This window comes from Harpegnathos saltator, unplaced genomic scaffold, assembly GCF_003227715.2.
Source record: "Harpegnathos saltator strain DR-91 unplaced genomic scaffold, Hsal_v8.6 scaffold694, whole genome shotgun sequence".
In the NCBI taxonomy this organism is placed as follows: domain Eukaryota; kingdom Metazoa; phylum Arthropoda; class Insecta; order Hymenoptera; family Formicidae; genus Harpegnathos; species Harpegnathos saltator.
In genome coordinates this window covers 1,279,129-1,305,433 of record NW_020230531.1, presented here as the reverse complement: position 1 = coordinate 1,305,433, position 26,305 = coordinate 1,279,129, and the positions used below count along the sequence as shown (strand labels likewise).

General features: G+C 40.3%; 2 protein-coding genes across 11 annotated transcripts; one reads left to right on the top strand and one right to left on the bottom strand.

Moving 5' to 3' along the window:
• The first annotated feature begins 1,661 nt into the window (after positions 1-1,661).
• LOC105186218 (uncharacterized) lies at positions 1,662-16,026 on the top strand. Of its 9 annotated transcripts, none has more exons than XM_019842824.2 (15): positions 1,662-1,911; positions 3,530-3,707; positions 3,897-3,939; positions 8,712-8,862; positions 8,929-9,142; positions 9,373-9,468; positions 9,829-10,066; positions 10,214-10,518; positions 10,620-12,249; positions 12,389-12,675; positions 12,750-12,834; positions 12,931-13,273; positions 13,467-13,707; positions 13,815-14,668; positions 14,913-15,084. In XM_019842824.2, exons 4-15 carry the CDS (start codon positions 8,735-8,737, stop codon positions 15,082-15,084), a joined length of 4,593 nt encoding a protein of 1,530 aa, XP_019698383.1. In that variant the 5' UTR covers positions 1,662-1,911; positions 3,530-3,707; positions 3,897-3,939; positions 8,712-8,734. The 9 variants fall into 9 exon arrangements, with proteins under 9 accessions (XP_019698383.1, XP_025161113.1, XP_025161114.1 ...); XM_025305329.1 differs by lacking the exon at positions 1,662-1,911 and adding an exon at positions 1,993-2,227; XM_025305328.1 differs by lacking the exon at positions 3,897-3,939.
• Positions 16,027-18,241: 2,215 nt separating this feature from the next.
• LOC105186219 (NAD-dependent methylenetetrahydrofolate dehydrogenase) lies at positions 18,242-20,711 on the bottom strand. Of its 2 annotated transcripts, XM_011146273.3 has the most exons (5): positions 20,401-20,711; positions 20,136-20,306; positions 19,595-19,779; positions 19,121-19,489; positions 18,498-18,889 (listed from the first exon to the last, which is right to left on the bottom strand). In XM_011146273.3, exons 2-5 carry the CDS (start codon positions 20,216-20,218, stop codon positions 18,498-18,500), a joined length of 1,029 nt encoding a protein of 342 aa, XP_011144575.1. In that variant the 5' UTR covers positions 20,219-20,306; positions 20,401-20,711. The 2 variants fall into 2 exon arrangements, with proteins under 2 accessions (XP_019698384.1, XP_011144575.1); XM_019842825.2 differs by having other exon boundaries at positions 18,242-18,889; positions 20,136-20,711.
• Between the last annotated feature and the right edge of the window lie 5,594 nt (positions 20,712-26,305).

Genomic DNA, 26,305 nt, shown 5'->3' with positions numbered 1-26,305 from the left:
TATATATATAATATAATAGAGAGAGAGATATATATATATATATATATATATATATATTAGATATATATATATATATATATATATATATAATATCGTGATGTGTACGCACACACATATACACATGTGCGTGTGCACATATATACATGTGTGTATCGCACTTGATGATTTTATATAAGTACAACACCATAGATGAGAATAATGTTATGTGCAAAGAATCCTACGTGGTGTAAAAATAATGCGATTTTTGTGTATTTGTAATTTATATATATTTATACTTATATATATATATATATATGTGTGTGTATATATATATATATATATATTGTGTTGCGTGTGTAATGATTCTTATGTACGAAAGATATAGTTCTTACATATTATATACGTGTGTATGTTCTTTCTGAACATATAATGCCAACTATACCTCGATGACTAGTTTATCGCTCCCATCAATTTATATCTATAGCACAAATAAGAGAGTTGTATAAATGTTATATGAAATTGAAGATAATTAAAAAGAGATGTTTGAAAAAGAGAATGAAATAAATAAAGCTTGCCCAGTAAACATCAACTAACGGCAACATTACATCAATTTTATAATATTTCACTCACTAATGTAATTGTTATATACGTATGTCATATTGCACTTACATCCTTGAATGAGAAATTACAACATTGATGTAATATTACTTTTAATTTATATTTACTGGATATATTTTAGGTTGATGCGAAAACTTTATCGTTCCTTTATATATAATTATATTGTATTGCAAACAAAGCTACTACTCTAAGATGTTTGTGAGAGTAAAACTATTTTCTATGTAGAAAAAAATGCACTTAACTGATTGATAATAACTATTTTCAATAACAATGACTTCAATGTTATATTATTTTTCGATATGTTTTTGTTTATATTTTGCTTGCAGTCAGTCTTTTGCACCAACTTAATACATTACTAATAAGAGTTCGCTGAATATTTCACAGCGTATTTAGTGTAAGTAGACTATTTTTCTACAAATATCTAATATTGTCTTCGAGTATTGTGCTTGTGCGTTGTTTATATATATATTACTATAAAAAATCATATTTTTTATAAAAATGTCTTGTGCATATCTATTCGAGCGGGGCAATAAAGAAACAAAAGTATAGAAGATTTCGGTGATTGATGCGATAATGCCAAGAAAATTACACTTTGAACATCTTTAAATTCTGCACAATACACAATAAAAGAGAAACAGCCGTAGTAATGTAAACGTTTGTTAAATAAATAAATATCCTATTGTGGAAATATAAGATATTTTCTTTCCTCTTATAATTGTGTTGAGTAAATTATATCGTCTCCTATATATGTTACCTATGACCGTTGTTACGAGCCATTTTATTTAACAACTTCCAAATACCCTATTTATTCTATTTCTAAAGACCCTAAAGAATTATCGTATTCGTTGAAGAACGAGACAATCCGTTATTTTAACGTTGCACTAACGACGCGATACCCGCGACGGAGAGCCTTCTAAGCTTAATTCTGAATCGACGATTGTCTTGGAACTCGTAGGCGCGCGAAGAGGTTTCGCGGGGGTAAAAAGAGGAATCATCCCCTTCTTACCTTTCGTGAACGACCGGGTGGTGCGATGGTCCGTGCGTTCGAAGGGCATGCGCGCTCGCAGTTGCACGAGGGTTGTCGCGATCAGGGAGGGGTTCTGCTCGACCAGAGTGACTCAGAATATACATTTGCGAAAGTGTATTCCGTCGTGAGATCTGATAATCGGCCAATAACGCATCTCTATCCATCCACATCGCGCAGCATGCGGCAAAAAATCGGCGAACTGTCGCGCGATGCCCTAACATACGGATCGGTTGTGTGAATGTCGCGCGTAACAGCACGGCCATCAGCTGCCCTTTGGTATCATGAACGTGAGTATGTTAGTCGTCTCTAATATCGACTGGTTTTCGTCGCGGGGCGACGCGAGCTCCGTGGGCGTCTTCTGCGTTTTCGCGTTTTCGCGCAATCACAATTTTCGCCGCAGCCGCGGAGAGACGCGATTTCGCAAAATAATCTCTTTCGTAGCGCGAGTCATCGAGATGTACGAGCGTGATACGTCATTGACCTCGAAAGTCCTGCAAAATCGATGAGGAGATACCCTTTAATCCGCCAGCGGACAGAGCCGTTCGAGAGTGGTTCGTTGTACTTTCGAAGAACCGAGACGGCAAGACGAGGAAATGCATCTAAGTGCGTCTCGCGTGATGTGACATATGTGTGAAAATATACGACGGAAATGACGACTCGATGGGCCTGTTTTGCATTTCCCGTTTTATCCGGTCTACTAAAACGATCAAATCAATCTTCCTGCCGGTAGTTTCAATATTCGATAACGTCCATTCGTTCTGGCAGATGTAAATTTATGTATAACAATCGCCAGTGTTGCTCGCGATATTTCACAGTGCGATTCACTCGCGATATACCTGTATTTCTAAGTACGTGCTTAAATCTCTTTGAATGACTAAAAAACCATGTAGTAGTACATTCCCAAATTTGGAGCTTGAAAGAAAGAAAGGAAGAAAATAACGCTTTTTCGCTTCGACATTTCACTTCGTCTCTAAAGCTGCGCGTCTATATGTAAATTAGGTCAATTCAAGGAAATTGACAGTTCTTATTTCGGAAGAGACTTTAATCTCAATTTTAGCTCGCGTTAAAAGTCACCTTTTAGTCCGTGCCTTTTAGGAAGTGGGCCAGTTCGAAGGAATTGACAATTGTTGGAGCCTTTTTTAAGAACATCAATCTTGGAATGTTAATTTCGGGGTTTACAAAATTCATTTGAATTCATATCTGTCCACTATTTGCAGGACATTCTTTATTTGGTGACACAACGGTAGCTGCCGATCGATTGTCGTTATATTCGCAAATTATTCGCGAGGAGCGAACCAACTGCGATCGACCGATCGCGATCCTGCGGACACGCGGTGGAAGTGGCGATCGCGGCGTCTAAAAATACCGTCCCTGCTGCATGTTTCGATTTATAAGCGCATAAAGATGAAATCGTGCCCTCGCCACTTCCAGGCGAGAACGATCGACCGGCCGAAGTTGAAGAATTTGATGCAACGCGCCGATCAACTCGGCCTTTTCGCGAAGCAAGTGAAGAAACTCGAGAAATATCAAAGACGTTGAATCAAGATTGATCTTCTTGATAATCTCGGGTCATTATTGCGCCGACCTCAGCGCATTAGTGTCAATGACGATTCATTAGTCGCGGGAGCATTTTCGTTTTACATTAAAACCGTCTAACACGGACATGTAACAGTTTATCGTGCCGAAGTAACATCTGCTTTCGATTAAAATCACTTCTTTCCCGTCGATAATCGCAGCGTATAATAATAGTGCCGTCGCGATACGCAATATTATTAAAACTCCCACGCGATTAAATCACACGCGAGCAGGTATCGAGCAACAACAATTGCACCCCTCTGACCTCTCTCATACATATATACGTATGTAAATATAATCGCAACATTTTGTTATTCTCTTCACTTACAGCGTCACGACTAACGTCACTCGCACAACTCACGCACCGGATGGAGTTATGGGAGCTTGTGACATAAAAGTTACTTCGCACCCCGATTACCGTTGACGCTCATCAAGTCATCTGAAAAACAATCGTCCCACCCTGAATCGCGACCGCAGCGTGAATCTTATCAATCCAGAGACGAAGAAGGTTTGCATTTTCTTACGTACTAATCTTTCAACTTCACCGATTTTCTCCCGACATGTGAGCTCAATAACTGAAGAATCTGCCGTACATATTTTCCGTCATATACATATTGTAGAAATTTAATTCCGCGGGAATTATTCAGTAATCCTCGCAACATCGAGCATGTGATAAGCGCGCAAATGGGATTTTCAGGTATTTTTAACGGACGTCGTTCGTAGCAACGGAGATTGAATTGGTAAGTTGAGAAAGCTCATGTCTCCTACCGACAGATAAATCTGCACACAGAGCGATGCGAGAAAGAAGTAGCAAATGTACAAAAACACCAGTACGCAAAATTCGAATTGTGACGAGCGAATGCAGCGGACGTCGCGCGCTTAATGGAAAGATTTTCTCTCTCGTGCATCGGCTATAAATTTCATCCGTCTCTCTTCGAACACACATCTGTGCAGATATTCATCTGGCACAGATATTTGGAATACAAACAGTGTCCCGTTGCTGTACCCCGTATTGTGTGTTAATAATAGATTGTTAGATCAGCAGTTTGGAGTTTAACTGCTACGTCGCGTCGCGAGATCTTTTTTCTTTTTCCTCGTTTGGAAAACACAACTGCAATTTTACCGAACAAAATCCAGAATTATCCAAATTTGTCTTATTCATCGATTTATAATTTATCTCAACTCGGGGAAACAACAGGTTTGCCACACACAAGGAGACCGTTCCAACTGCCGACACACTGCATCCTCGAGAAACGCGAACACACTCGCACAGGATATCGTTCGACGAAATCCCAAATTTTAATCCCCTTCGCTCCCCACGTCGGGGATCGGACATGGATTTTGTATCGCGTGCGACTCTATCGCGTCGTTGCCGTGAGTGAAACGCGACGTTGCGTGCGAAAACTAATGTAAGACTCGCTCGAAACGAAAAATATTTTACATCGCGACTATTCGACTCGTTATATACACGTGCATGTGTAGTTTTTCACCGAGCTTCACGGAAACCGTGTCGACACTTCTCTCATAAACACGCGAAAACGACTCTCCCTCCCCTCCCAACCGCACTCATCCGCTGCGGCGAGACTGCAAAATGCGACGATCGACGTGCAAAATAAAATCCTCCTTCGCGCGGCTGCGACACGGGAAATTGATTTCACTAAAATCACCTAAATTCAATTTCACCGGGAGGAAATTTTCCAGCGCTCTCTCTCTCTCTCTCTCTCTCTCTCTCTCAATCTCAAGCCGCTGCGAGACGCCATATAATCGGTCGAACGCTCCGCTCTTGGAATTTCGATCCTCCATCGACACTCGCACTTTCAGCGAAGCGCGCGGGTCTGCGATATCGATCGGCATTTTTGATTCGGTGCAGCTGTCCGTCGCGGACCGTCATCGAAGTTGACTCGTCGCCGTTTACCGTGCCGAGTGCGCCGACGACTCGGATCCACAAAACGATCGCTCCGAACCCTCACGCAGGGCCCAAGAGAGCAGTTCTTTCTGTGTATCTCGGTCCTCCCACCCTCTCTTTCTCCGTCTCACTCCGTCTCTTGTGAACGAGGCGGTACGAGCATTTATTAATAGAGATTAGAGTCCGCGTCGTGTGGTGCCGTGTGCAAACGCCCTCCCGCGAGAGCGAGACGCGTAAGAGAGCAGTCTGACTCAGCCTCCGCAGCGGAAAAATAATTCTTCAGCGAGCGCGCGCGCGCGTGCGATTGTCGGCAGGGAAAATCGATCGGAAAAATCGCTAGCGGCCGATAGCCGATCGCGAGGTGAGGCGGGACGGGGCGAGCTGCGCGGCATGTTTTGATCGGCGATTTTTCGCTCGCTGCGTTATCGCGTCGGTTTATCAGCCGATCGTCGTCGCATCGTCGTGGAAAAAAGTCACGCGCGAATTCGACGCGAGTCCTCGGATCGAGGCGTCCTCCGATGAGCCGCGTCGAGGAACGATCGAGGAGCGGATAAAACCGACAACGGAAACAGGGTGCTTTGTGAAGAACTGTGAGTGCGTGCGCGAGCGCCCACTCGGCTGACGTTTCGCGCGACGAACGGGCGTGTGCGCGTTGTGTTTCACCGTGCGATTTACTCGATCGCAACGATCTGGTTGTCTAATCGGTATGAGAACCGCTTTATTCGTCCTTTCAGAGTCCTTGGATTCCTCGAGTAACCGTAGAAAACCGTCGAAATCATCAATGGTCTCATCTTTTCTGTGAATCTTCTCTCTGAAATTCTCTTCTCAAAAATTTACTCTTCTGACTCAATGTTTACTCATTGTCCGTAACGCATACTCGTATATGTGCCATCAATCACCGAAGCAAATACGCTTTCGATACGCGCTCATCGCGAAGTCAAATTTGCATCCGCTACGGAGCGATTAATCGAGTAAGCGGGTTTGCTCAAGGTATCCGTTCAAACTCGAATCCTCCCTGCACAGATCTCACCGAATCTCGGTAGATTGCTTATTCGGACCAGATTCGAAGATACCGCGAGAAATTATTTCCCAGGCCAGATACGTAAATCTCTGTGCAAGACTGATATCTTTCACTGATAATCTCTGATATATCGAGATTTTATTCTAAATTGATTACATTGGTTCGTGATGTTCAATATCGACAACCACAATCGTTCCTTCTGATGGACGTGATTGTTCGATCGGATCGCATATGTGTGTTTTATCAAGTTTCACGTCAAGTTCCTTACGGAAGAAACTGCCGAGAGAGTGTTGAAAGCGAATCCAGCTCGACGAGTGGAACAAGGAAGAGACGCACTCGGACGTCAAGCGTTGCAAATACGCATGATGGCGTACTAAAAGGGCAGTAAAAAATCGCGTTCTGCGCGAGAGTTCTCGCGCGCGGTTCGCGGTTCCGTGCACCGGTTCGGGAATCGTGATAAAACGAACGGATACATCACGCTCGCTATATCGCGCTGTGTCGTATATACTATTCCGCTCAGACAATTCTTCGTGAGCGCGATACGTGAGCGCCGTACAGAGTTACACTATTATGGTATAGCGGACGCTGAGAGTGCGAGTGCGAGTACGAGAATCTGACGTACCTCGACTCGAATGATGATAGTGCTGCTGCTGTGCATCATCATGAAGATAGCAGAGTTCTCCGCGGGCCGGACGAGTCCGCCGCTGGCGACGATGTCGGTGTCGGCGCGACCACCGCCTCTCGCCTGCAACAGGCGGTGTAGGCGGTGCAAGCGACACAGAAGTCCAAATGCATCCAAACGCAAGCATCGTCGGCAATCGTCCTGCAATGATAAATGTACATTACGAAAATGTAAGAGCACATCTCTCCCACGGCCGTCGCCGGTTGTTGATTTTTCGCTACGAAGCGTCGCGTCGTGGAAAAGCGATCCGCGTGAGGATCGGAATTTTCGCGTCTGCTTGTACATAAATGCAGGCGGTGTCTTTTTTTGTTCTCTTCACGTATCAGTTTCGTCGCGACTATCATATAACGAATCGTATAACGTAGTACTGAATCCTTCAGAAGGGCAATAATAAAAATAAAGATAATAAAGATGATGAATCAAGCGGTAAACAAAATATGAAGCAATAATATGAAGATTGGGTGTTTTTGCACACATAAATATATATTTTGTACTTTAATAAATACGACGAATTCATACACACGCAAGACAGACTGGATATTTATGTGTAACGAATGTGTCGTATTTTTATAGATTGAAAAATCTTTCGTTCTTATATACCTCGGAAATAACATTCGGAGCAGCACACTTCTGAGAAAACAAGCCCGAATTTTGGCTTTCTCAAATTCAGTTGCTTGGTAATATCAAGATGGTTTCCGCGAAACACGGTATCCCCGAATCACGAATGCGCGTCATATCGAGAATGTATTATTCTATTATTTATTACTGCCTATATCCGGGATACCGTATTATTGAAACAGGATGTACTTTTGTTGAAATTATCCAGCCTGCTGACATTTCGTTACACGTGCCGACATATATGCAGATGCACAGGGTGTATCATGTATACACAGATGCAAATAAGATTATCCAACCTCCATTTATGAACTTTGCAACCATCATCTACAATTCATACTTACTAGGATTACGCGGATGAAGCGAATTACAACTTCCGCTTTACTCAACGAATTTCTGCTTACGATTTTAGAAAATTTCATCAACGACGAATCCATGTTTCTGCTAAACTTAATCTACTAAAATCCACTTAAAATCAACTTGCTGTCATACCAATTTACTATCGTGTATTGGTACGATGAATCAACGAATCAACGAGTGCTATGCTTTGATTCTGCTTTGATTGCACTTTCTACACCTCGTGTCTTTCTCGTTTCCTTCAACACTTGCGTACACAACTACCTCGTGTTAAACACAGAGACCGAATAAGAAGGTGCACAACTGAACGAACGAATCTCTCGTATAATGTGAAATTAAATCATAAACAATTGTTGTAATTGCAACGAGATCTCGTTCGGGGAAGCTCGAAATTGATTGAATTCGAAGTTCGAGAAAGGGAGCGAGGGAGGGGGAGAAGAAAGAGGGAAACCTAGGAGCTCCACTCGCGAGAACGCTGACGGTAGTGACAGCAGGTAGTGTTACGAAATTGTGATGCGCGAGTTGTATTTTTCCGCGACATTTATGACGCGAGGCGTTGAGCTGTCGAGTGTCGAGTCCCACACCGACGCGATTTCCTTGGCAAACTCACGTCGCATTGTCGCACTGCTAATGGGAGCTACAACATAAGTCAACCTCCGTGTAAGTCGCGTTTTTTTCTCGGAATATTTATTATTTATCTCGTCACTAGATATTTTTTTTTTCGTAATAAATTACGATATATCCTTTCAATCGCGAGGTTACTACTCAAATCCCCGATGTCCCCGTGCAGAAATAAAATTATGTATTATGCATATGTTACATACAATCGCTTGTGGTGTGTGTCCATTATGATATTCATTTTTGTACTTACATATATAATTATGTGTTTTACACATTATGTTATGATACAATGTCTCCATTTCTTTTCTAGTTGCAGGAGAAGGTCCAGCAGTAATGGAAGATCCGCAAACGCCAGGGTCTGACTGTAACTCTAACCCAGCAACAGATTCCATTCAGCAGGATCTGATTGGTTCAGAGTTTGTTCAAGATAATGTTGAATATCAATGGTTTATCGATTATGGGTAAGTAACTGAATACGTGTCTCAATACGTTATGATATATTCTATGGTTTGTTGTAATTTGTCTAGATACAGGGATGGAGGCCTACATATTCATCCCAGTGTCCTGTCATCACTTTCTGCCTCATATTCTCCGAAAGATTTGGGTTATTATGATGACCTTGCCCGTAATTTGGATGCTAACCTGGCAGAAATTGATATGGAGAGTTTTCGCACCGCTGACATTCATACCTTGCTTACAGCTTTACCTGTCATGTGTACAGAACCAGTTCAGCATTCCGAGGTAAAAACTTTTGATACAGCACAAATATTATTCACTATCATTGTAAAACAATCTGAGCAAAGTATCAGCTGACGCTAGATGCATTTCATTCTTACATTGTGAACTTGCAACAGTATGTGTGTGGACCTTTGTATCAAAATAGAAGTTTAGTTGTATGCAAACTGTTTAATTTTGCAAATCTTTCTACAATAACTATTCTAAGTCTCGTACATCTTCCATTATCGCCACAGTTTAACTATCAAAGGGAACAATACGCCAGTATATCTGGATCTGTCATGGAAAAGCTTGACATCGGTTCCTCCATCAGCCCTCATACCAGTAGTCAGGTATGATAAAGGCTAACAAAAGCAGAAGTCTAATCGCTGTAAACAGTGTCCCCACACATTAACATTGAACTGATATGTACCGATCAAATAACATACAGACTGCTTGAATTTTCTTGCATGGATACAAATGTATGATAATAGTCTTCATAAATGAGAACTTAATTGATATTCTAACTTGATATTCTAATGATCCCTAATAAAATAATTACCTTCTAAAGGAATCCGACTACTCCTAACAAATCACGTTTAATACAATTTTAAGTGTTTATTAATCATCTGTATTTGACATGTTGTACAAAAGGAACAGAGTTTTAGTATACAATTTATGTATTAATCACATATGTTATGTACTATTTTAAGGGAGAAGATTCCGCATGTTCCACCGCCGATACGATATCCATATGCAAATCGTCGTTGCTATTTTCCCCGTTAAAAGAGACACCAGTATTACCACCTGGTGGCAGCTATAGCGTGGACTCATTGGACTGTGAAGATATGTTGCTTACTTGTCAAACGAACAATAAAAACAACTACACCATTGCTTTTGAAGGTAGCATCACTATGTATTCAGATGGCTCTCAAGATTTTGAAAATCATGGTAATGTATACGTATTAATGTAGTTCAATCTTTTTTCAATGTTCCAACTAAACACGCATACACACGATGATACTTATTCTTTAAAGCGTTTTCTACTTCTTCAGGTAATCTTTCGTTATCATTAATGAACTAAATTACTATGTACAGATAAACACAAGACATACGAATCATCAGATTTATCCTACGACAAACAGAAAAATGCGAAAGCTATGCTGGACTTATCAATGGCATGCTCCGACTCGAAAATATATACGACATGGAGCAATTTGAAACACTCCTCCATGAACAAGGTAATAACTCGTCATCCCTCCGGTAACAACAACACGATGCCGGATATCTTACAAAGCGCTGCTAACCTGACGCTTGGTGGAATAAGTAAACGAAGCCAAAGCTTACCAGATCTTTCTCGTGTCCGAGAGTTCCAGCACACTAATATACCTCTTAATTTTAGCGTAAGTGTAGATACAATCAAATTGACACGCTAATCGTAACAATTAACAATACTCGTACTTTATGTAATCACGCAATATGAATTCTTCTTTGCGACATCTAGGTTGATTCTGCCGAATCGAGCAATCCGATACAACGGCTACAAAGCTCGGGATCTGCGATGAGTCGTTCGACAAACGCGGAGAGCTCGGACAATGGGGATAATGCTTGTACCAAAAAGCTACAGAATCTAAGTCTTGTGAGATTATTCATGAAGCAAAAGAGCATGAGTGTAGAGGGAATGAGTCTCACGTTGGATCAATCGGATTCCATTAGCGACAACGGTTGGCCCACCAGCAACAGTGGCAGTGATAGCGCGACCAATACTAACACTCAGATACAACGACAGAACCAGGATAACAATAGAGATCGTCATGTAGCGGAAGATGATTTCTCTATCAATTGGATCAGGCGCGATATGGCTAATCGAGATACGGAGAATCCAAGAGAAATGTTGAACTTTCTAAAATGTGCGTCACCTATCAAAGACGATAAGATAGAGATGACGTCGTCAGCGTCAGTGGAAGAGCTATCGGAGAGTATATCCAAGTCAGGTTGCACAAGCGGTCAAATGAGTTTCGATATAATCAATAGTCCTTTTGAGCAGCAGCAAAAAAATGGTTGGGTCGGCATGGTGGAGAAAAAATATCCGATATGCCGAACGACAGGGATACAGGCGAACGCAGAAATGGAGGACAACGCGGTTCAGACCTCCTTGATCTTCATTCCTCCTACGAAAGACCAGGGGCCTCTTTTGCAAGAGACGATAGTTAATAAGAAGCCCGTTTACGTGGTGTATCCCAATTACACGTTGCCCGATCTGTCGTTCCTCAACATCAAAGATACCAAAGTCGACAATGTAGCATTGAAGCCGCACACATTCGACAAAAATAAGACGGAATGGAAGCGCACTGTTCGCACGAGTAGACCATTCTCGTGCAACGACATAGACGCTCTGCGACAACGTGGATTTGCACATATAAAAGATTGGGAATCATTAACGTTTCTGTTACCGAACGAGTACAAGAAGATCTTGCACGACGTGCCGGAAGTCTCAAGGCATATCAATATGAACGAAGAAGTCAGGAGACCTCTGTTCTGTTTATCTCCTCCGATGCGTCACAAGGGTCGACCTATCAGCGAAATTGTACCGAATAACACCTCGTCGACGAGTAGCACCGCGACGCAGCCGTCCTCCGGGTACAGAGGCTCGTCGACAATTTTAACAGATTCTTCGACGAATCAGCAACAGCCGTTGCCGAACAATGCAGTCAACCCGCTGTATCTATATCGTTACGACAGTATTAGTTCGGAGGCTAGCCTGGTGAACAACGATAAGAAAATGCACAGGTTGGTCAATCACACAAGGCAGGCTTGTCCGATTCTACCGAAGCGATCTGTATCGTTGCCACAAGGCGATGGCGAGCCTGATTTCAACAACAGCCGTGTCCCACCGCGACCGCCATTGCCGAGAAGCATCTTGCGAAAGAACAAGGTTCTCGCGAGTAAACGGTACAGCATGTTCGAGATGGGAGACGTGGGCGAAACGGAGGAGCAAGCCGTGGAGGTAAATAAGAGAATGTCCCTGCAAGAACCATACTACATGAATAACGACTTGCAGCTATTATGCCGCGGAAGAACGATCGATTCGGAAAAGGACGTCGACGAGACGGAGGAAGAGAGATACCACATAGGTAAGGACAAATGGATCACCGAAAACTTACTCGAATTTCTACGATTGGCTTTCTCTCTTCTCGTAATGTCTCTCTCGACTCGACATTATTGGCGTGTTGTCCCATTAGTTAGCTGAACGCGTAATGTTAATTATTTCAGAGAGATTAAATGAAGCGACTAACACGAATGCGGAGTCGAGAACTTCTCAACACAGCGACGACGATGTCAAGCAATTGGAGGATTACTTGAAACGTAGTGGTCTCTCGTCGCAAAGCAGCGACGGGGACACCGAGAACGCCGATGTTAAACTGAGGTCGTACGTAAGGAAATTTTTAGCTCTAAGAATGAATAAGGAACCGCTCGTCAGGAACGTCGATATGGGCGAATTGCAAAGGAAAACCGTTAGTTTTGCTGTACACCAAAGAGAAAAGCATACAGACCCTAAGGTAAGATGACGAGCAGTAAACGAGTAGCTCGCCCTTATTGTGTTATGATTTCGATAATTTTGTGCTTATTTTAGCCAAATAATTTGAATGTCGCTGTAAATGAACAAAATCAGGATCAGATGGTTGACGACAAATTAATGGAGTTGGAGGAAAAGAAAAGTAAGCGTGTTTAGTTTAATTTGAGTATCATAAATAAGAATATCGTCAGGTTGTTTTTTTTTTTTTTTCAATATGCTACACATGTATCTTTCGCAGAAATGGTGTCATCTGTAAACAAGGCAGTCGATCTCTTGTTGAAGTATTGGAACGCTGACACCGATCATACTCGTCACAATTACAACGAGAAGAACGAGTGTGCACAGATCTGCCTTAGTAACTTGTGCCCGGCTTTATATGCTATGATGTCGGACGGTTTGAAACCCCACTTGAACTCCACCTTTGGACCAATTACTAATAGCGTGTGGCAAGTCGTCGAAGCTAGTTCTCAGCAAGGACCCCTGACAAAAACGTTGAACGAGTTAGTGCAGAGGATCAACGGCGAGGACGTTATTACGGAAGGAATGCTGAAGTTCCATGCGTTTGTGTTTGGTTTGTTGAAGTAAGTTTGCGTTTGGAAATCTTAAATGAAGTATATATCGGATTACAATGCAATTTTATTTGTTGTGTCATCTTTACTCGTTTAGTATGCGATTGGTATTAGATAAGTGACTAATTGATCATTATAAATATATTATTATATATTATATATCATATTCTCCTTTTCATTATTAATATCATTTCTTTTTTTCTAGCCTAAGAGCTCTAGACGCGTGGTTCGCATATTTGTGCACTCGCGAATCAATCTTGCGGAAGCATTACAGTAACAGCAGCTTGTTTGTCGGAGCCTTAGCTAATTCCAGCGCACGAGAAGTCGTCGATTCTTTTTTATACATCTTAAATCCGCTTGCATTCTGTCCGTTTCATCTGGATCTTCTTTATCAATACCGTCAACTGCAAAATAGCTTTGGGAGTATAAATAGTCATGCTATGAACGTAAGTAAATCTAAATATTGATTTATCTTTCCCGGTTCTTTGTTCTACCGATTTGGCATTGTTTCTATATTTACACACACACACACACACACGATATAATTTTACAGGCCGTGAACTTTAGAAATGCCGATATGTCTCTGAAGAAGCTTGAGACCGAGGAATCTGAATCCTATGGAATGGTTCCTAGTCCAAAGAAAATACGACCAAGATCATGCATCGCTTACGATGACAAATGCGGCGTCATGCACAAAGGCGATCCACAAAACATGAAGAAACGTTTCAGTGGTGCCCTTAGTTCGAAAACGTTTTACGCGTTGGACAAATTAACCTCCGAAGATTCCGAGGATTACACGGACAGTCTGGAACATTCCCCCTTAAATAGAGCGACAAGTAGGCAGCCGCAACACCCGAAGCTCCAGACTCCCGAGACGAAAGCGAGCGACGAAGACGGTGTTACCGGCGAAACAAAATTCCGGAAACTCCAGGAAAAGTGGGAGTTGATGATTGGCAAGGAAAGCAGTAAGAATCAGCCGGCTTTAACGACACCTCCATCGCCGGCTCGCACATTCGGAGCACTGGGGAAGTCGAAGATACCTCGACTGCTCACGTCGCCGGTGAAGCAGTCGAATACTACACCGATTGCTGGCAGACCGGTAAAATCTCCCGTATCGGAATTCCCTTGGTCAAAGACACCTACCGCAATGAAGGCGAAACCGAAAAAACCTGTGGATACAAAAATGAAAGACGTGACGCGTCGCACTAGTCGCGTTGATCAGGATGCGTTGGGCGCGCCACGAATTCACACGACACGACCGAGTTCTTTACCCTACAAATCGTTTGGGATAACGTCGAACGACAAAAATCCAATCTTGCCTCACAGACGAGCCGCCTCCACCTCTTTACCACGTCCAAATGTTGCTACTGTTTCGAGGAATAATCCAGTTACGAAGCCACGACATAGGTGAGCTCGGATACCGCACGCATAAATTATTCATAGTGTTCTTAACAAGAATTGGTTGTTTCTTTTTTTATTCTTTACATTCAAGTGTCATGTCAATTACAGATATCCTTGATTTGCGTGTTCGTTTTATGCTGTGTTTTGTCTGTGTGTTTCGTTTGTTCATTTGCTTCGTACTTTAGCCATTTCCTTTGTTTTTCTCTTTCCTTAGGTCGGTACGATAACGGTTCGCGCATCTCGATTGCAGAAAAGTTCGTACCCTCACTCACAGTATACCGTCGGACACTGGTCATCTTTCATTCGTGGAAGGAGAGAAACTGAAAGTAATATTAGAGGTAGATGACAAGTGGTTGCTGTGCGCAAAAGGTGATCGGAGGGGCTTGGTGCCGCGAGCATACGTGCATAGCGTCCCAACTTAGCCCCTTTTCCCAACAACGTTTAACGATCGCAAATGCAACTGTGCTCTTACTCAGCCGCGATTGTTGTAATCACACTACACTCAATGCGGGGACGAGGAGGGTCACGAGGACGAGTTTTGAGAAGTTCAAATCGTGTCTAATCGGGATGATGTACAGTGTATTAAAATTGTTTTTAAGCCATAATATTATAAACACATTATCACGCGCTTGTAAAGTTACTTTTAATTGAAGTATAATCGACACCACTCCGTGTTTCTATCGAAATGCGATAGTAGTATTACCGCTAGATAACGCCATCGAGAACATAGAAATATCACCTAGTCATAATAGGCTCTCGAACGACATTATTATTATTATTACTATTATTATTATTATTATTATTAATCATACACCATCATCATTATTATTACATTATTTTAGTCAGGAAACGCGGTAGCGTCTCGCGCGCCAAGTATTCTAGTGTCAACATACGAGAGACGATACAGCGTGTCCGTCACAGAATCGAGAATGCTTCTCTGAAAATAAATCACACATTGTCGTTTTTAAATATTAGATTTACTTATTTGAATATGCAATACGGACGCGAGAATATAACGACAACATGTGACAATGTTTTCGACGATAAGATGCCGGAAAAAACGGTGTATAATGACCTACAAATATTATAAATGTAACTGTGATCCTAGCAAATAGGCAATTAAGTTTATTAGTACGAATACGCGGTGTATATTTCTTTCCGATGTTTATACATTGTAACTTTGTAACTTATTATTTATATTCATATGTTGCACAACATCGCGCGTCTCAACGATCCTCCGTTCTGATTTTATTCTATGTACGAGCCATCACGGCTTGCGATGGCGGCATCACATTTTTTACATGCTTCATGTATTTCCTGTTAAGATATACGATATAATCAAATAAAGTCTGTTGTGAATTATATATAATATCGTATACTTTTCGGTATTGTGTATTTCGGATGCATATAAGATAGTCTGTCAAATACGATCTGGAATATATTTCCTTTAACATATTACTTTACTGAAAAAGAAAATTAATATAGAACAAATCTATTCGTTGTAATATTTCATAATTATACGACATTCATTTAAAATTAAAAAATGTTGCAAAGATATCGATATTATTGGGTGAGCGAAAAAGTTTTGGACTTTTTTTGCAAAATTTAATCTTTATTTAAAAATAAACAAAAATATATCAATGAGCGAAATATTCCCCGTTTGCATCGATGACCTTTTGCCATCTTTCGAGCTTGCGAATTCCCTGACGATAGAAGCTCATCGGCTTCGAGGCGGTCAATGCAAAGTCATCGATGCATTTTCGTATCTCTTCACGAGCGTCACGAAATGTGTACCAGCCAAATGATGCTGCAACGACCGGAATGGGTGGTAATTGGAAGGTGCCATGTCTGGGCTATGCGCCCTGGGCGTGCGGGAGAAGTCCCCAGCCTAACGCTAAAATATGGTTCTGAGTCGCTTTCGCAACATGTCAGGTCGGCCATTGTCATGAAGCAGGATCACTTTACCACGTCCTTGACCAATAAATGGCCTCTTTTCCTCCAACACATCGCTCAAATTGCTCAATTATTGATAGCGGTCTGCCGTGATTGTTTCACCCGGCTGTAACACCTCATAATACGATACACCTTTTCAATCCCACCAGATGCAGAGCAAAACTTTCTTAGTGTGGATATTGGATCATCATCGATGTCGAAGGTTGACCAAGATCAACCCATGATTTTTTGCGTTTGGAGTCATAAAGAATCCACTTTTCATCGGCTGTGGTTTCGATTGTATGAAATCTAAAGCCCAGAACATTTTTACTCATCTAATACGTAAGCATCTATGAAAGAGACAATATTTGTACAGCTGCGATTACGAAATTTATTTTTAAAAGCTTAAACACAATCAACAAATCATGAGGTTCATTATTATGTATTCAAAAAAATTAATTCTCTTTTCAAGAATATTATAAAACACTATATAAAAAAATACAAAACAAATTTTTGTTTTAATTTAATATTTTTTTTATTGAAGAACTAAATTTATTAGGACTTAGGATATATTCGAATTAAACTCGATGTTTATGTCTTATGATAGATTTGTGGATATATAAATTTATAAAATGCTTGAAACTTTTACTGCTAGTAAGATTTACTGCAGATTTTTCTAGAACTTCCCGGTATTGATACGGCAAACAAGTAAAAAAAATTTAATTTTTATTTGTATTATTTTTTTACTTATTGTTCGACAAATGTAGTTTACATGGAATTGTTCGATCTTTTTAATATAATAAATCTGTCGGTTCAGTGTTTACATATTTGTTGTTAATTTAGATAATATATCGATTTCCTAATTAAACGATGTTTGTATATTTATTACGTGAAATTCGGCCATTTGCTTATTGCTTGTAGTAGTACTTATAGTTGATAAGAAATTTCGTTCTATTTACGTTTAATTTGAGGAGCAGTGAAGAATACACATATGAAGCTGCTTGTGCAGCTGCTGGTACGTATCGTATGATATCATTTGATATTCCTTCGCATATGTACAAAATAGTTCGAATCGTGAATTAATTATGGATTACTTGCAATATAATTATGAGGAAAGATACATTTGAAACATAGATTACACGTCGCGTTAACTTTGCAGTTACTTATTGACTGAGCAAAAGAAAAGTGTTCGGATTATTTTGAAGATTTGCTCGATTGATTGTAAATGTATATATTATTTTAGAAATATATCTCTTTCCATTATATTTTGCAAGAATTTTAAGCATATATTTTCTCGCATATCTACAAAATTAATAAACAAGACACATGTACGTTTTTGCTGTTACATACAGATCAAAATTTTATTGAAATACATATTTACATTTCTTTCCTATATAATATATACATATATATATTGTATCATAATATTGTTATGTATGTGTATATACATATATATATACACATATAACACTATATATATATATCATAATTATATAATATTATATTATACAATATATATATATATATAATTAATATTACAATATAATATATATTAATTTTATATATATTATATACATTATCTATATTATTACATATATTATTATATTATTATTATCATTATGTTATTATATTATTATATTTTTCTTTCTTTCTAATTTTCTAATTACAATTTACAAGGTGCACTCTTAATATTTCACTTTCTTGTGAACGTTCTCTTACAGATTTAACAAAATTAAATTAAAAATTGACCATAAATTAAGAAATAATAGTTTTATGTCATTTCTTCATTCCGCAACAATAATACTTCATGTATGCTATACATGATAAGGAAACAAATATTTATCGAATCGAATAGAATTCTCCTATAGAATAAATTACATAATAATACTTGCTTTCCGATATGCTATATAAATGCTTCGTTACTTTCTAAATCAACGGACTGTTTGATTTGATCCTCTTGGTTCCCCATAGCAGCAGCTACTGTGTTCCTCATCAACATTGCTACCGTCATAGGACCTACGCCGCCAGGAACCGGCGTAATATGCCCGGCAACTTCTTTCACGCTGTCGTAATCCACGTCTCCTACCAGTCGATACTTGCCATCTGCTGTTTTCATTCTAGTGATACCAACATCGATTATACACGCACCCGGCTTTACCATCTCTTTGGTAATTAGACCGGGAACTCCGGCTGCCACTATCACCAGATCCGCTAATTTCGTAAACTTTTCCAGTTCAGTGTGGGGAGTGTGACGATGGCAGATAGTTGTAGTCATATCTAACGCGCCTGTTTCGCCTAAGAATGATAAAATATTATGATGAAATTTTAGTTATCAATATCGTAATGATAATTATCAATATCGACGTCAATCGGCTCTAAACAAACAAGAGCATGTTGATTATAATCGAGCGAATGAAGATCAAGAGAAAGTTATCGTAAGATAAAATGTCATGGTTACTGATGATATAGCTTTAATTTAGCTCCAAAAATGTCGTAAATTCGCTACTGAATTAATGACCCAATCACCTTTGCTATCCGAATGAAGTAACAATGCAATAGGCAGCCCGACATGTTTTGATCTACCCACAACGACAGCATTTTTCCCAAAAGTCTCAATTTTACTCCTAATTACTAATTCTCTGACAGCTAGCGCAGTGGCTGGTACAATGCTCCTGCTGTCCAGTGTTAGGTTACCGATATTCTCCAAGTGAAAACCATCCACATCTTTCTTAGGAATTATTGCTTGACATACTTCTTTCTCATTCATGCTTTTTGGCAATGGTAATTGCACTAAAATTCCGTCAACTGTTGGATCTCTATTTAGACTGTTAATCTCCTTGAGAAGATCTGTTTGCGTTATATTTTCTCCCAAATGAACGGTATAACTTTCAATTCCTGTTTATTAACAAAATTCAATTATCAATTGTCAATGTTATCAATGTTGACTTGCAAGTCCATTCCAGTGGAAAAATAACTGGCGGAAACTGAAAGTGACATTACCTACAAACTTTGCTGCTTTCATTTTTCTATCAACATAAGCTTTGCTAGATGGGTGATTTCCTACTAATATTGCTACTAACTTTGGCCTTTTCTTGCCAGCATTTATGCAGGTATCCACGACCATTTTTAATTCTTTTTTAATTTCTTCCGCTACTTTTTGTCCATTTATTATCATTGCCTCTTGCCTGTGAATAACATGACAAATATGTGTAAGAATTTATATCAGGTCGACACAATTAATAAATATCCAGACAAAGTCACATCTTGCTAAGTATATTCAACTTGAGATATATTTCATCGGCTTATGATATATAAAACCATCCAAATTCTATCTTATTATATCTGGATAACTAATGTCATCCCTCGTTTGGTTCTTGCTGAGAAAATTGTCTTCCACTATCTTCTGTGCAATATATATCAAAATTCAAAATACTAGTGAGATGTAATTTTCCCAGATATCAAGAAAGAACTCAAGTACGAAGTAGCATGATAATACACAGATTTTCTTCCAGGAAAAGACAATTAATTGTTATATATTCACCGGCATTTCGACAGATGTAATTTTCTCGCGAATCTCTGCGGTGGTTTTGTCACGGCGACAAGGACGTTTCTCCAGGAGAACATGTTTCACTATTATCGCTGTTGCTGCTGTTGCTGCTGCTGCTGCTTCGAGTGATTCCTCCGACTGTTCTGAAGCACGTGCTGCCGCACACTACGGTCGCGCGAGAGATATGAGAGATTGCGAGTAAGCAATTCCGAATGTAGGAGGCTTGTGCAATTTCTGTTATTTACGTCATCTCACTTACGATAATGCACGTATGCCGTGTAAACAGTGTTGTCGCGGGAACGATACAGTCCGCAGGAGGTCCGATATATAGCCGACTGTATTGCGAGATCGATAGCCTCTCGTGAAACTAGATTGTCGAGAGTGAAAGGCAAGTGACCGGAGCACACTCGTCGAACCAGTTTTACCTTTTCCCCGCACAGGCTATCGCGTAGAAAAATTATCGGTCTTATCTCCGGGCCCGAACAAGAAACTGCAAATTCCTCGTAAAAGTGCAGACACGTGTCAAAGCTACTCGTGGCATATCGAAGTACGTTTCTAGCAGGATGATTTCAATGGTGGTCTAGAGATAGCGCCACGAATCCATTAGAGTGCACGTATAACGTGTGCAAGGGATGTATAATTATTGGTATTATAATTCTATTCTTTTTTCAAAATGTGTGCATACTTTGCTGTTTATTATACTTTCTTAATTATACTTTTTACGCGATTAAAAATTTCTGATAATAACAATGCGCCGTAACAATAGCAGTCCGATTGCCAATGTAAATTTCTAATGAACAATTTGCAATTTGTGAATAAAGGACATTACCGCACGATATGATATTTTTTGTGCACCAATTATAAGTTGTTTATTAGGGAATTGGTTTCTTGGGAAACGATTAATATCTATCTATTTCTTGTTGCCTGAATTGACATCAAATTTTCACATGAATAAATCAAGCCAAAGCATTCTCGCATACTGAACTGTAATGTGTAAAATGCCGTATTAAAACGCTGTAGAAAGTGATTATAAAACTTTCAATTTCAGTAAAAGAAAAAAGAAAAAAAAAAGAAACACTACAAACGCACTGAACAACCCAATATAATATTCCGTTAGAAGTAAGAACATAAAATATGATTAAATGCATTGGAATATCAAAACCGTATTATCAATCTAGTCCATCTCGTGTGTGTCAACTGCTATGATGTAGTTCCTCTAATAAATATTAAACACCGTTTCCGTTCGCCTGTATATGTTTTTGCATATCGCAAGATTTGATGGACGCACGTTGCACAATATACAAACATTTGGCTATTCAAAAAAGAAGAATTATTTCGATCAAACGAATCGTGCTGACATTCAAACTTCACCGAGAGGAATTCCGAAAAAGGAAATATTTGTATCTTTATTATTATGTATTATTCGTAAGATTAATTTCGGAGAAGAAAAATATTAAAATATTCATCGATGTAAATTCCGCTTGTTGTGCTCTACGATGTTTATATGTGCGCGCACGCGCGTGCGTGTATGTGTGTGTGTGTGTATTTTGGTTTTTTATTAAGAATTTTTATCAAGAATATTATATTTATTTAATATATTATATATTTACTATATATTTTATCAAGAATATTATATTTATTTAAATGAAGAATATATTTCCGCGCGTTCCTCACAGACCAGAGTTTTGACTGTTGTGCTCTTTCATTTTCACATTCGCCAACGCGAATAGGCTAATCATCTTTCGCTTTATAACTTTACGTTGTAACATAAGCCTCCGCCCGTCTCATTATTCTCGAGCTTTACTCTCTCAGAAATGCTCCATATCCTGTTATAATATCGCAACGATGCAGTGCCACCAAAAATAGTTTCAAAATAGCAGTCTAGCAATTATTATCCCGTACCGAGCACTTCGGTAAGCACGGGATACCGGAAAATTTTCGCAGGTCCCTATGGTAGTCGAATATTTAGTCGGCCGCAGGGATGGCGCATAGGACGCATACTTTCCACGATATTATAAGCCAGCTTCCTCGACATGCGCGACCATTGATCAAATAGTTACGCCCAGAGTGCTGGTATGTACGTACGTACATTTGTTGCTGAATCTTGCTGTCAAAATTTCAGTTTGTTGGAAAATCGATTGTAGTACACCGAAATGCCGAAATGCCTAACATTACATTGTCGAAAACATTTTCGGTATTTCCAATCACACAGAAAGATATATTCGATATATTTAGGAAGAAGCGTGCGTTTCATCGGGGATTCCTCGGATGATTACTCTCTTTGATAGCTATACACGTGGCGATAGGTGGATATATGTTTAAATATTTTTAATTCAACCGGTCTCGTCACGGAAACGTGCGCGTGTGGTGCGTAACGTTATTATCTATTTTTGAGTTACGTTGACCATTGTAAAATTAATAACGAACGGCGACCTATGTCGGCATTACAATCGACACGAGCGGATTTTTCAAGCGTAAAATATATTAACATTCATGCATTATGTAAATTGTAAGATGTATACGCGCATATTCAGTTTTATATTCTGCTCCAAGAGAGAGAGGGGGAGAGAGAGGGGGGGAGAGAGAGAGAGAGAGAGAGAGAGAGAGAGAGAGAGAGAGAGAGAGAGAGAGAGAGAGAGAAAGGCAACTATGTCACGCAGTTCAGCCATTTTAGTCGGTGGTGATTAATTCTAGAGAGTTTTCCAGCGAGTTCTTTTCGCGTGCTTGCGTACTGCTTGAATTTCCTAAATTCACCGGCTGGTTTTCAGCCCGCCAGAATTCCTCGTCAGACTCAACATTTTAACAATTCGACGCTCGTGCAACTGCACAACTATGATAATTATGCATATCCCTTCAGTGGCATCGTCTCTTGCAAACGAGCCTTTATGATTTCCGCGTTCAGCTTTCCCTCCTCGGCGCTACCTTATATTTTTTTTCTCCGTTAACATACGTAAAATGGCTTTTTCCATTTTCTTTTTTTTTCTCAATTACTCGCGATGTTTCGGATGACACGACAACGTGGCGACGCGCGATCGGCGGGCGGTCTATATTATGCAAAAAATATACGGCCGTTGGATGAATATAAATATGTATTCCCGTCCCCTGCCCTCCTCCCGTGCGCCAGCACTCGCCCTTTGCCCTTTCGCCCTTCGCCTAACAATGTCTCGTAGCTTCACGACACTCATACATAATTTATCGGCCGAGGAATCGGTGCGCTTCCAGCAACGATAAAACAGTTACTATAATTGCTATACGTCGTTATCGCCACTGCTGATAACGATAGCGACGAGAGATTTGCGTAAACGAGTCTGTTAAGTTTGGCTCTCTTCCCCCGCATCTCGTTTTTATCTATACAGGGTGTCCCACTTTGAAACCGCATTATATTTCAACGATGGATAATTCTTGCGGACTTAACTATCGGCACACTCTTTCGCGACTTTGCATCGACTTCTGTAAACTGTATTCTCCCGAACAGTTTCCGATTAATTAACTCGAACAAGGAATAAGGGGAGTCGCTGACAAACTAAGCTTCGGGGTTGGCGAGATAATAAAGACAACATTGTGTCCAACACAGCGAGTCAGGTTTAAGTAAATTTTATTCCGATGATATATTTTTTCCCTCTTTTTGTCTCGTTCAGAGTTAAGTTACGAAAATACGTAACGTTGCGAGTCGGAAAAAATACAATCAGCCGTAACGTGTGTTTATCATTTAATATTTTCGTTAAAAAATACCGAAGAAGCTACGACTAGAGAGTAAAATACAAGCTTTGACTAAAATCTATTGAAAAAAAAAAAAAATAAAAAACAAAAAAAGAGAAAAAAAGCAAAAACGACTCCGGAACATATTCCGGTCGTGCCATCAATTTAGCACTTCGAAACTTTATTCGCGAAAGATTGAATGAGTCAATTAAAAGCCATCGACGCGTGAATGTTTTCGCGGGAGAAAAATCAATTTAGAACTGGCGAAAGGATGGCTCGTTAAAATGTAACTCGGCGAGGAAAGCGAGGTGTCCCCTCCCCCCCCCGTATATATCGCTACACAGTCACTTGACTGCTGATCGTTGCTGCAATCGCTCGTCTCGATGACGCTCATTCTTCTCTTTATCTCACACTTGTAGCCGGGGGGTCCCGATAAGTACCAAATCAAGCGAGTGTGAATGAACATATTTTCGTAATATCGCGCGTGCGACGCGAGGATGTAAAATCGATCGTTGGCATTTCTCTGAAAACAAGCGGGATGTCGACAGACAGTTGACGTCAGTCAGCGGCGGGTCACACGCATCGGCTTGTCGCGAGCGTTGCGAGTCGTCCGGTCTGCTGGATGTGGATTGTTGAACTTTTGCAACGGATACTCGTTCGCGCGCGCGGACGACAATGACAGCGCGCGCGCGCGCGCGGCGAGCGCCGATATCGCGGTTATTTTGACTGAAATTGCGCGTGACGATTACGGTATCGTTGCAACACGTTGCTGCCACTTTCGATCACAATATCGGGCTTGATAACATTTTAGCATGTTTAATCGTGTAAATTTAATTACGCACACGAATGCGCAAATGGCAGTTTACGAACGCGATCTCAACAATTTCGCAACACTCTCGATTGTTCGAACGTTCGTTTCGACGGAATTTTTTTCCGTCGCACGGAGACCAGCGCGAGTCGGAAATCAAGTTTTGCGGAAAACTAATAACTGCGGAAATTCGAACGCACGTGGATACCGTTCTTTCGGCAATTTGCGGAAAACGTTACAGTTAACTGACATATATTTTATTGAAGGTTGGGTCAGTATACAGAATTTTTACGATCAGGCGGAGAATATCGTAATAATTTAAATACCTACTTTTTCCGCCCGATGCCTCGATTTTTTCTTCTCTTCGAGCATTCATGTTCAACTGTACGCTTTGGAAAATATTTTCCCCCTCGTATCATCACTATTACGCGTTGTCGACTCCTCGTCACTATGACGCGTTGTTTCCAATCTCACGCGTTAGTTTTAATGAGGTAACGGCTTATTACGAAATTTCGTCGGCCATCGATTGCCACTTGCAGCGCGCACAGTTAATTAAGCTTTTAATTTAATGTAAACGCGGGTGGGTGGTGGTGGTGGTGGTGGTGGTGGTGGTGGCAGCGGCGGCGGCGGGCGCATAAATTCCGCGATTTCTCACCAAGTTTTGCGCGAGGGAATGTCGGATGCGTTTCGGGTTTCTCGTGGAAATCTGGATTTGCGGCCGACGATTTCCATCAGAATCTGGACTGGCGGCTGACCACATTTACGGTATTACTACTTGCACCGAGGGAAGTGGGGATCTGCCAGCTACCTTGGCTACCTGTTTATCGATGTGCCGAGATACGCGTAACACCAACCTAGCTATATAATTAAAAAAATCGCAAATAACTAATTAGACTGTACGACGCAATAATTGCTCTGTCCATAAATTGGTAACGTCGGTTCTATGTCGGGTGCTTGGATCGTTAAATTTATAACTGTATAACTCGCGCGTGTAACTTTGTTGTACAGGGTGTAACATCAACATATAGGTCAAGATGACGGATCACCTACCCCCATTCGGACGATAATGCAGAGGTTGCCGAAAAAGTCACTCGTTGATCTTGGCGATAATGATACTCGCAGTGCTCCCAATTATGATGAGTGCAACTAATTTTGCACCGTAATCGTGATGCCAGCCGAGTCTCATTAAATAAAGAAAAATGTTTAAAAAGATGAAACTGAGAAATAAACATTACGAATTTAAGCAGAGTAAATAGGAGTAATAGTCAAGGGAGTGAAGAATGCGACATATATTTTCTTGTTTTCCTATAATTCCTTAATTCTTTTCTTGTATTGAAAAGTTCAATAGGAATTGGAAATTAGAAAAAAATAGTACAGAAATATTTAAGAGTCTTATATACCGTATTTCGTCGCTTTTGGAATTTTTAGATCGCTTCTGCAAAAATATGAACCGACCGGAAACGCAGCATAAATCATTGATCGCAGCTTAAATCGATGGTTAACTGTTAAGCGACATATTTTCGGTACATCATCTTGTATTTTGACATCTCTTTTATCAAAAATAGTGTTTGTTTTTCAAAGTGTTTGCAGTTTATAAGCACATTAGAAAACTCATAAGCCACTTTTTCCGATAAAAGGAGTTCAGAATATGAACATT

Coding starts and splice junctions, on each gene's coding strand:
- LOC105186218 (XM_025305327.1), top strand. CDS start 6,759: ATGATGATAGTGCTGCTGCTGTGCATCATCATGAAGATAGCAGAGTTC. Junction 10,067..10,213: donor TCAAGATTTTGAAAATCATG/GTAATGTATACG, acceptor TACTATGTACAG/ATAAACACAAGACATACGAA. Junction 12,250..12,388: donor GGAAGAGAGATACCACATAG/GTAAGGACAAAT, acceptor TAATTATTTCAG/AGAGATTAAATGAAGCGACT.
- LOC105186219 (XM_019842825.2), bottom strand. CDS start 20,218: ATGTTCTCCTGGAGAAACGTCCTTGTCGCCGTGACAAAACCACCGCAG. Junction 19,780..20,135: donor TTACATCTGTCGAAATGCCG/GTGAATATATAA, acceptor TGTTATTCACAG/GCAAGAGGCAATGATAATAA. Junction 19,490..19,594: donor GAAAGCAGCAAAGTTTGTAG/GTAATGTCACTT, acceptor GTTAATAAACAG/GAATTGAAAGTTATACCGTT.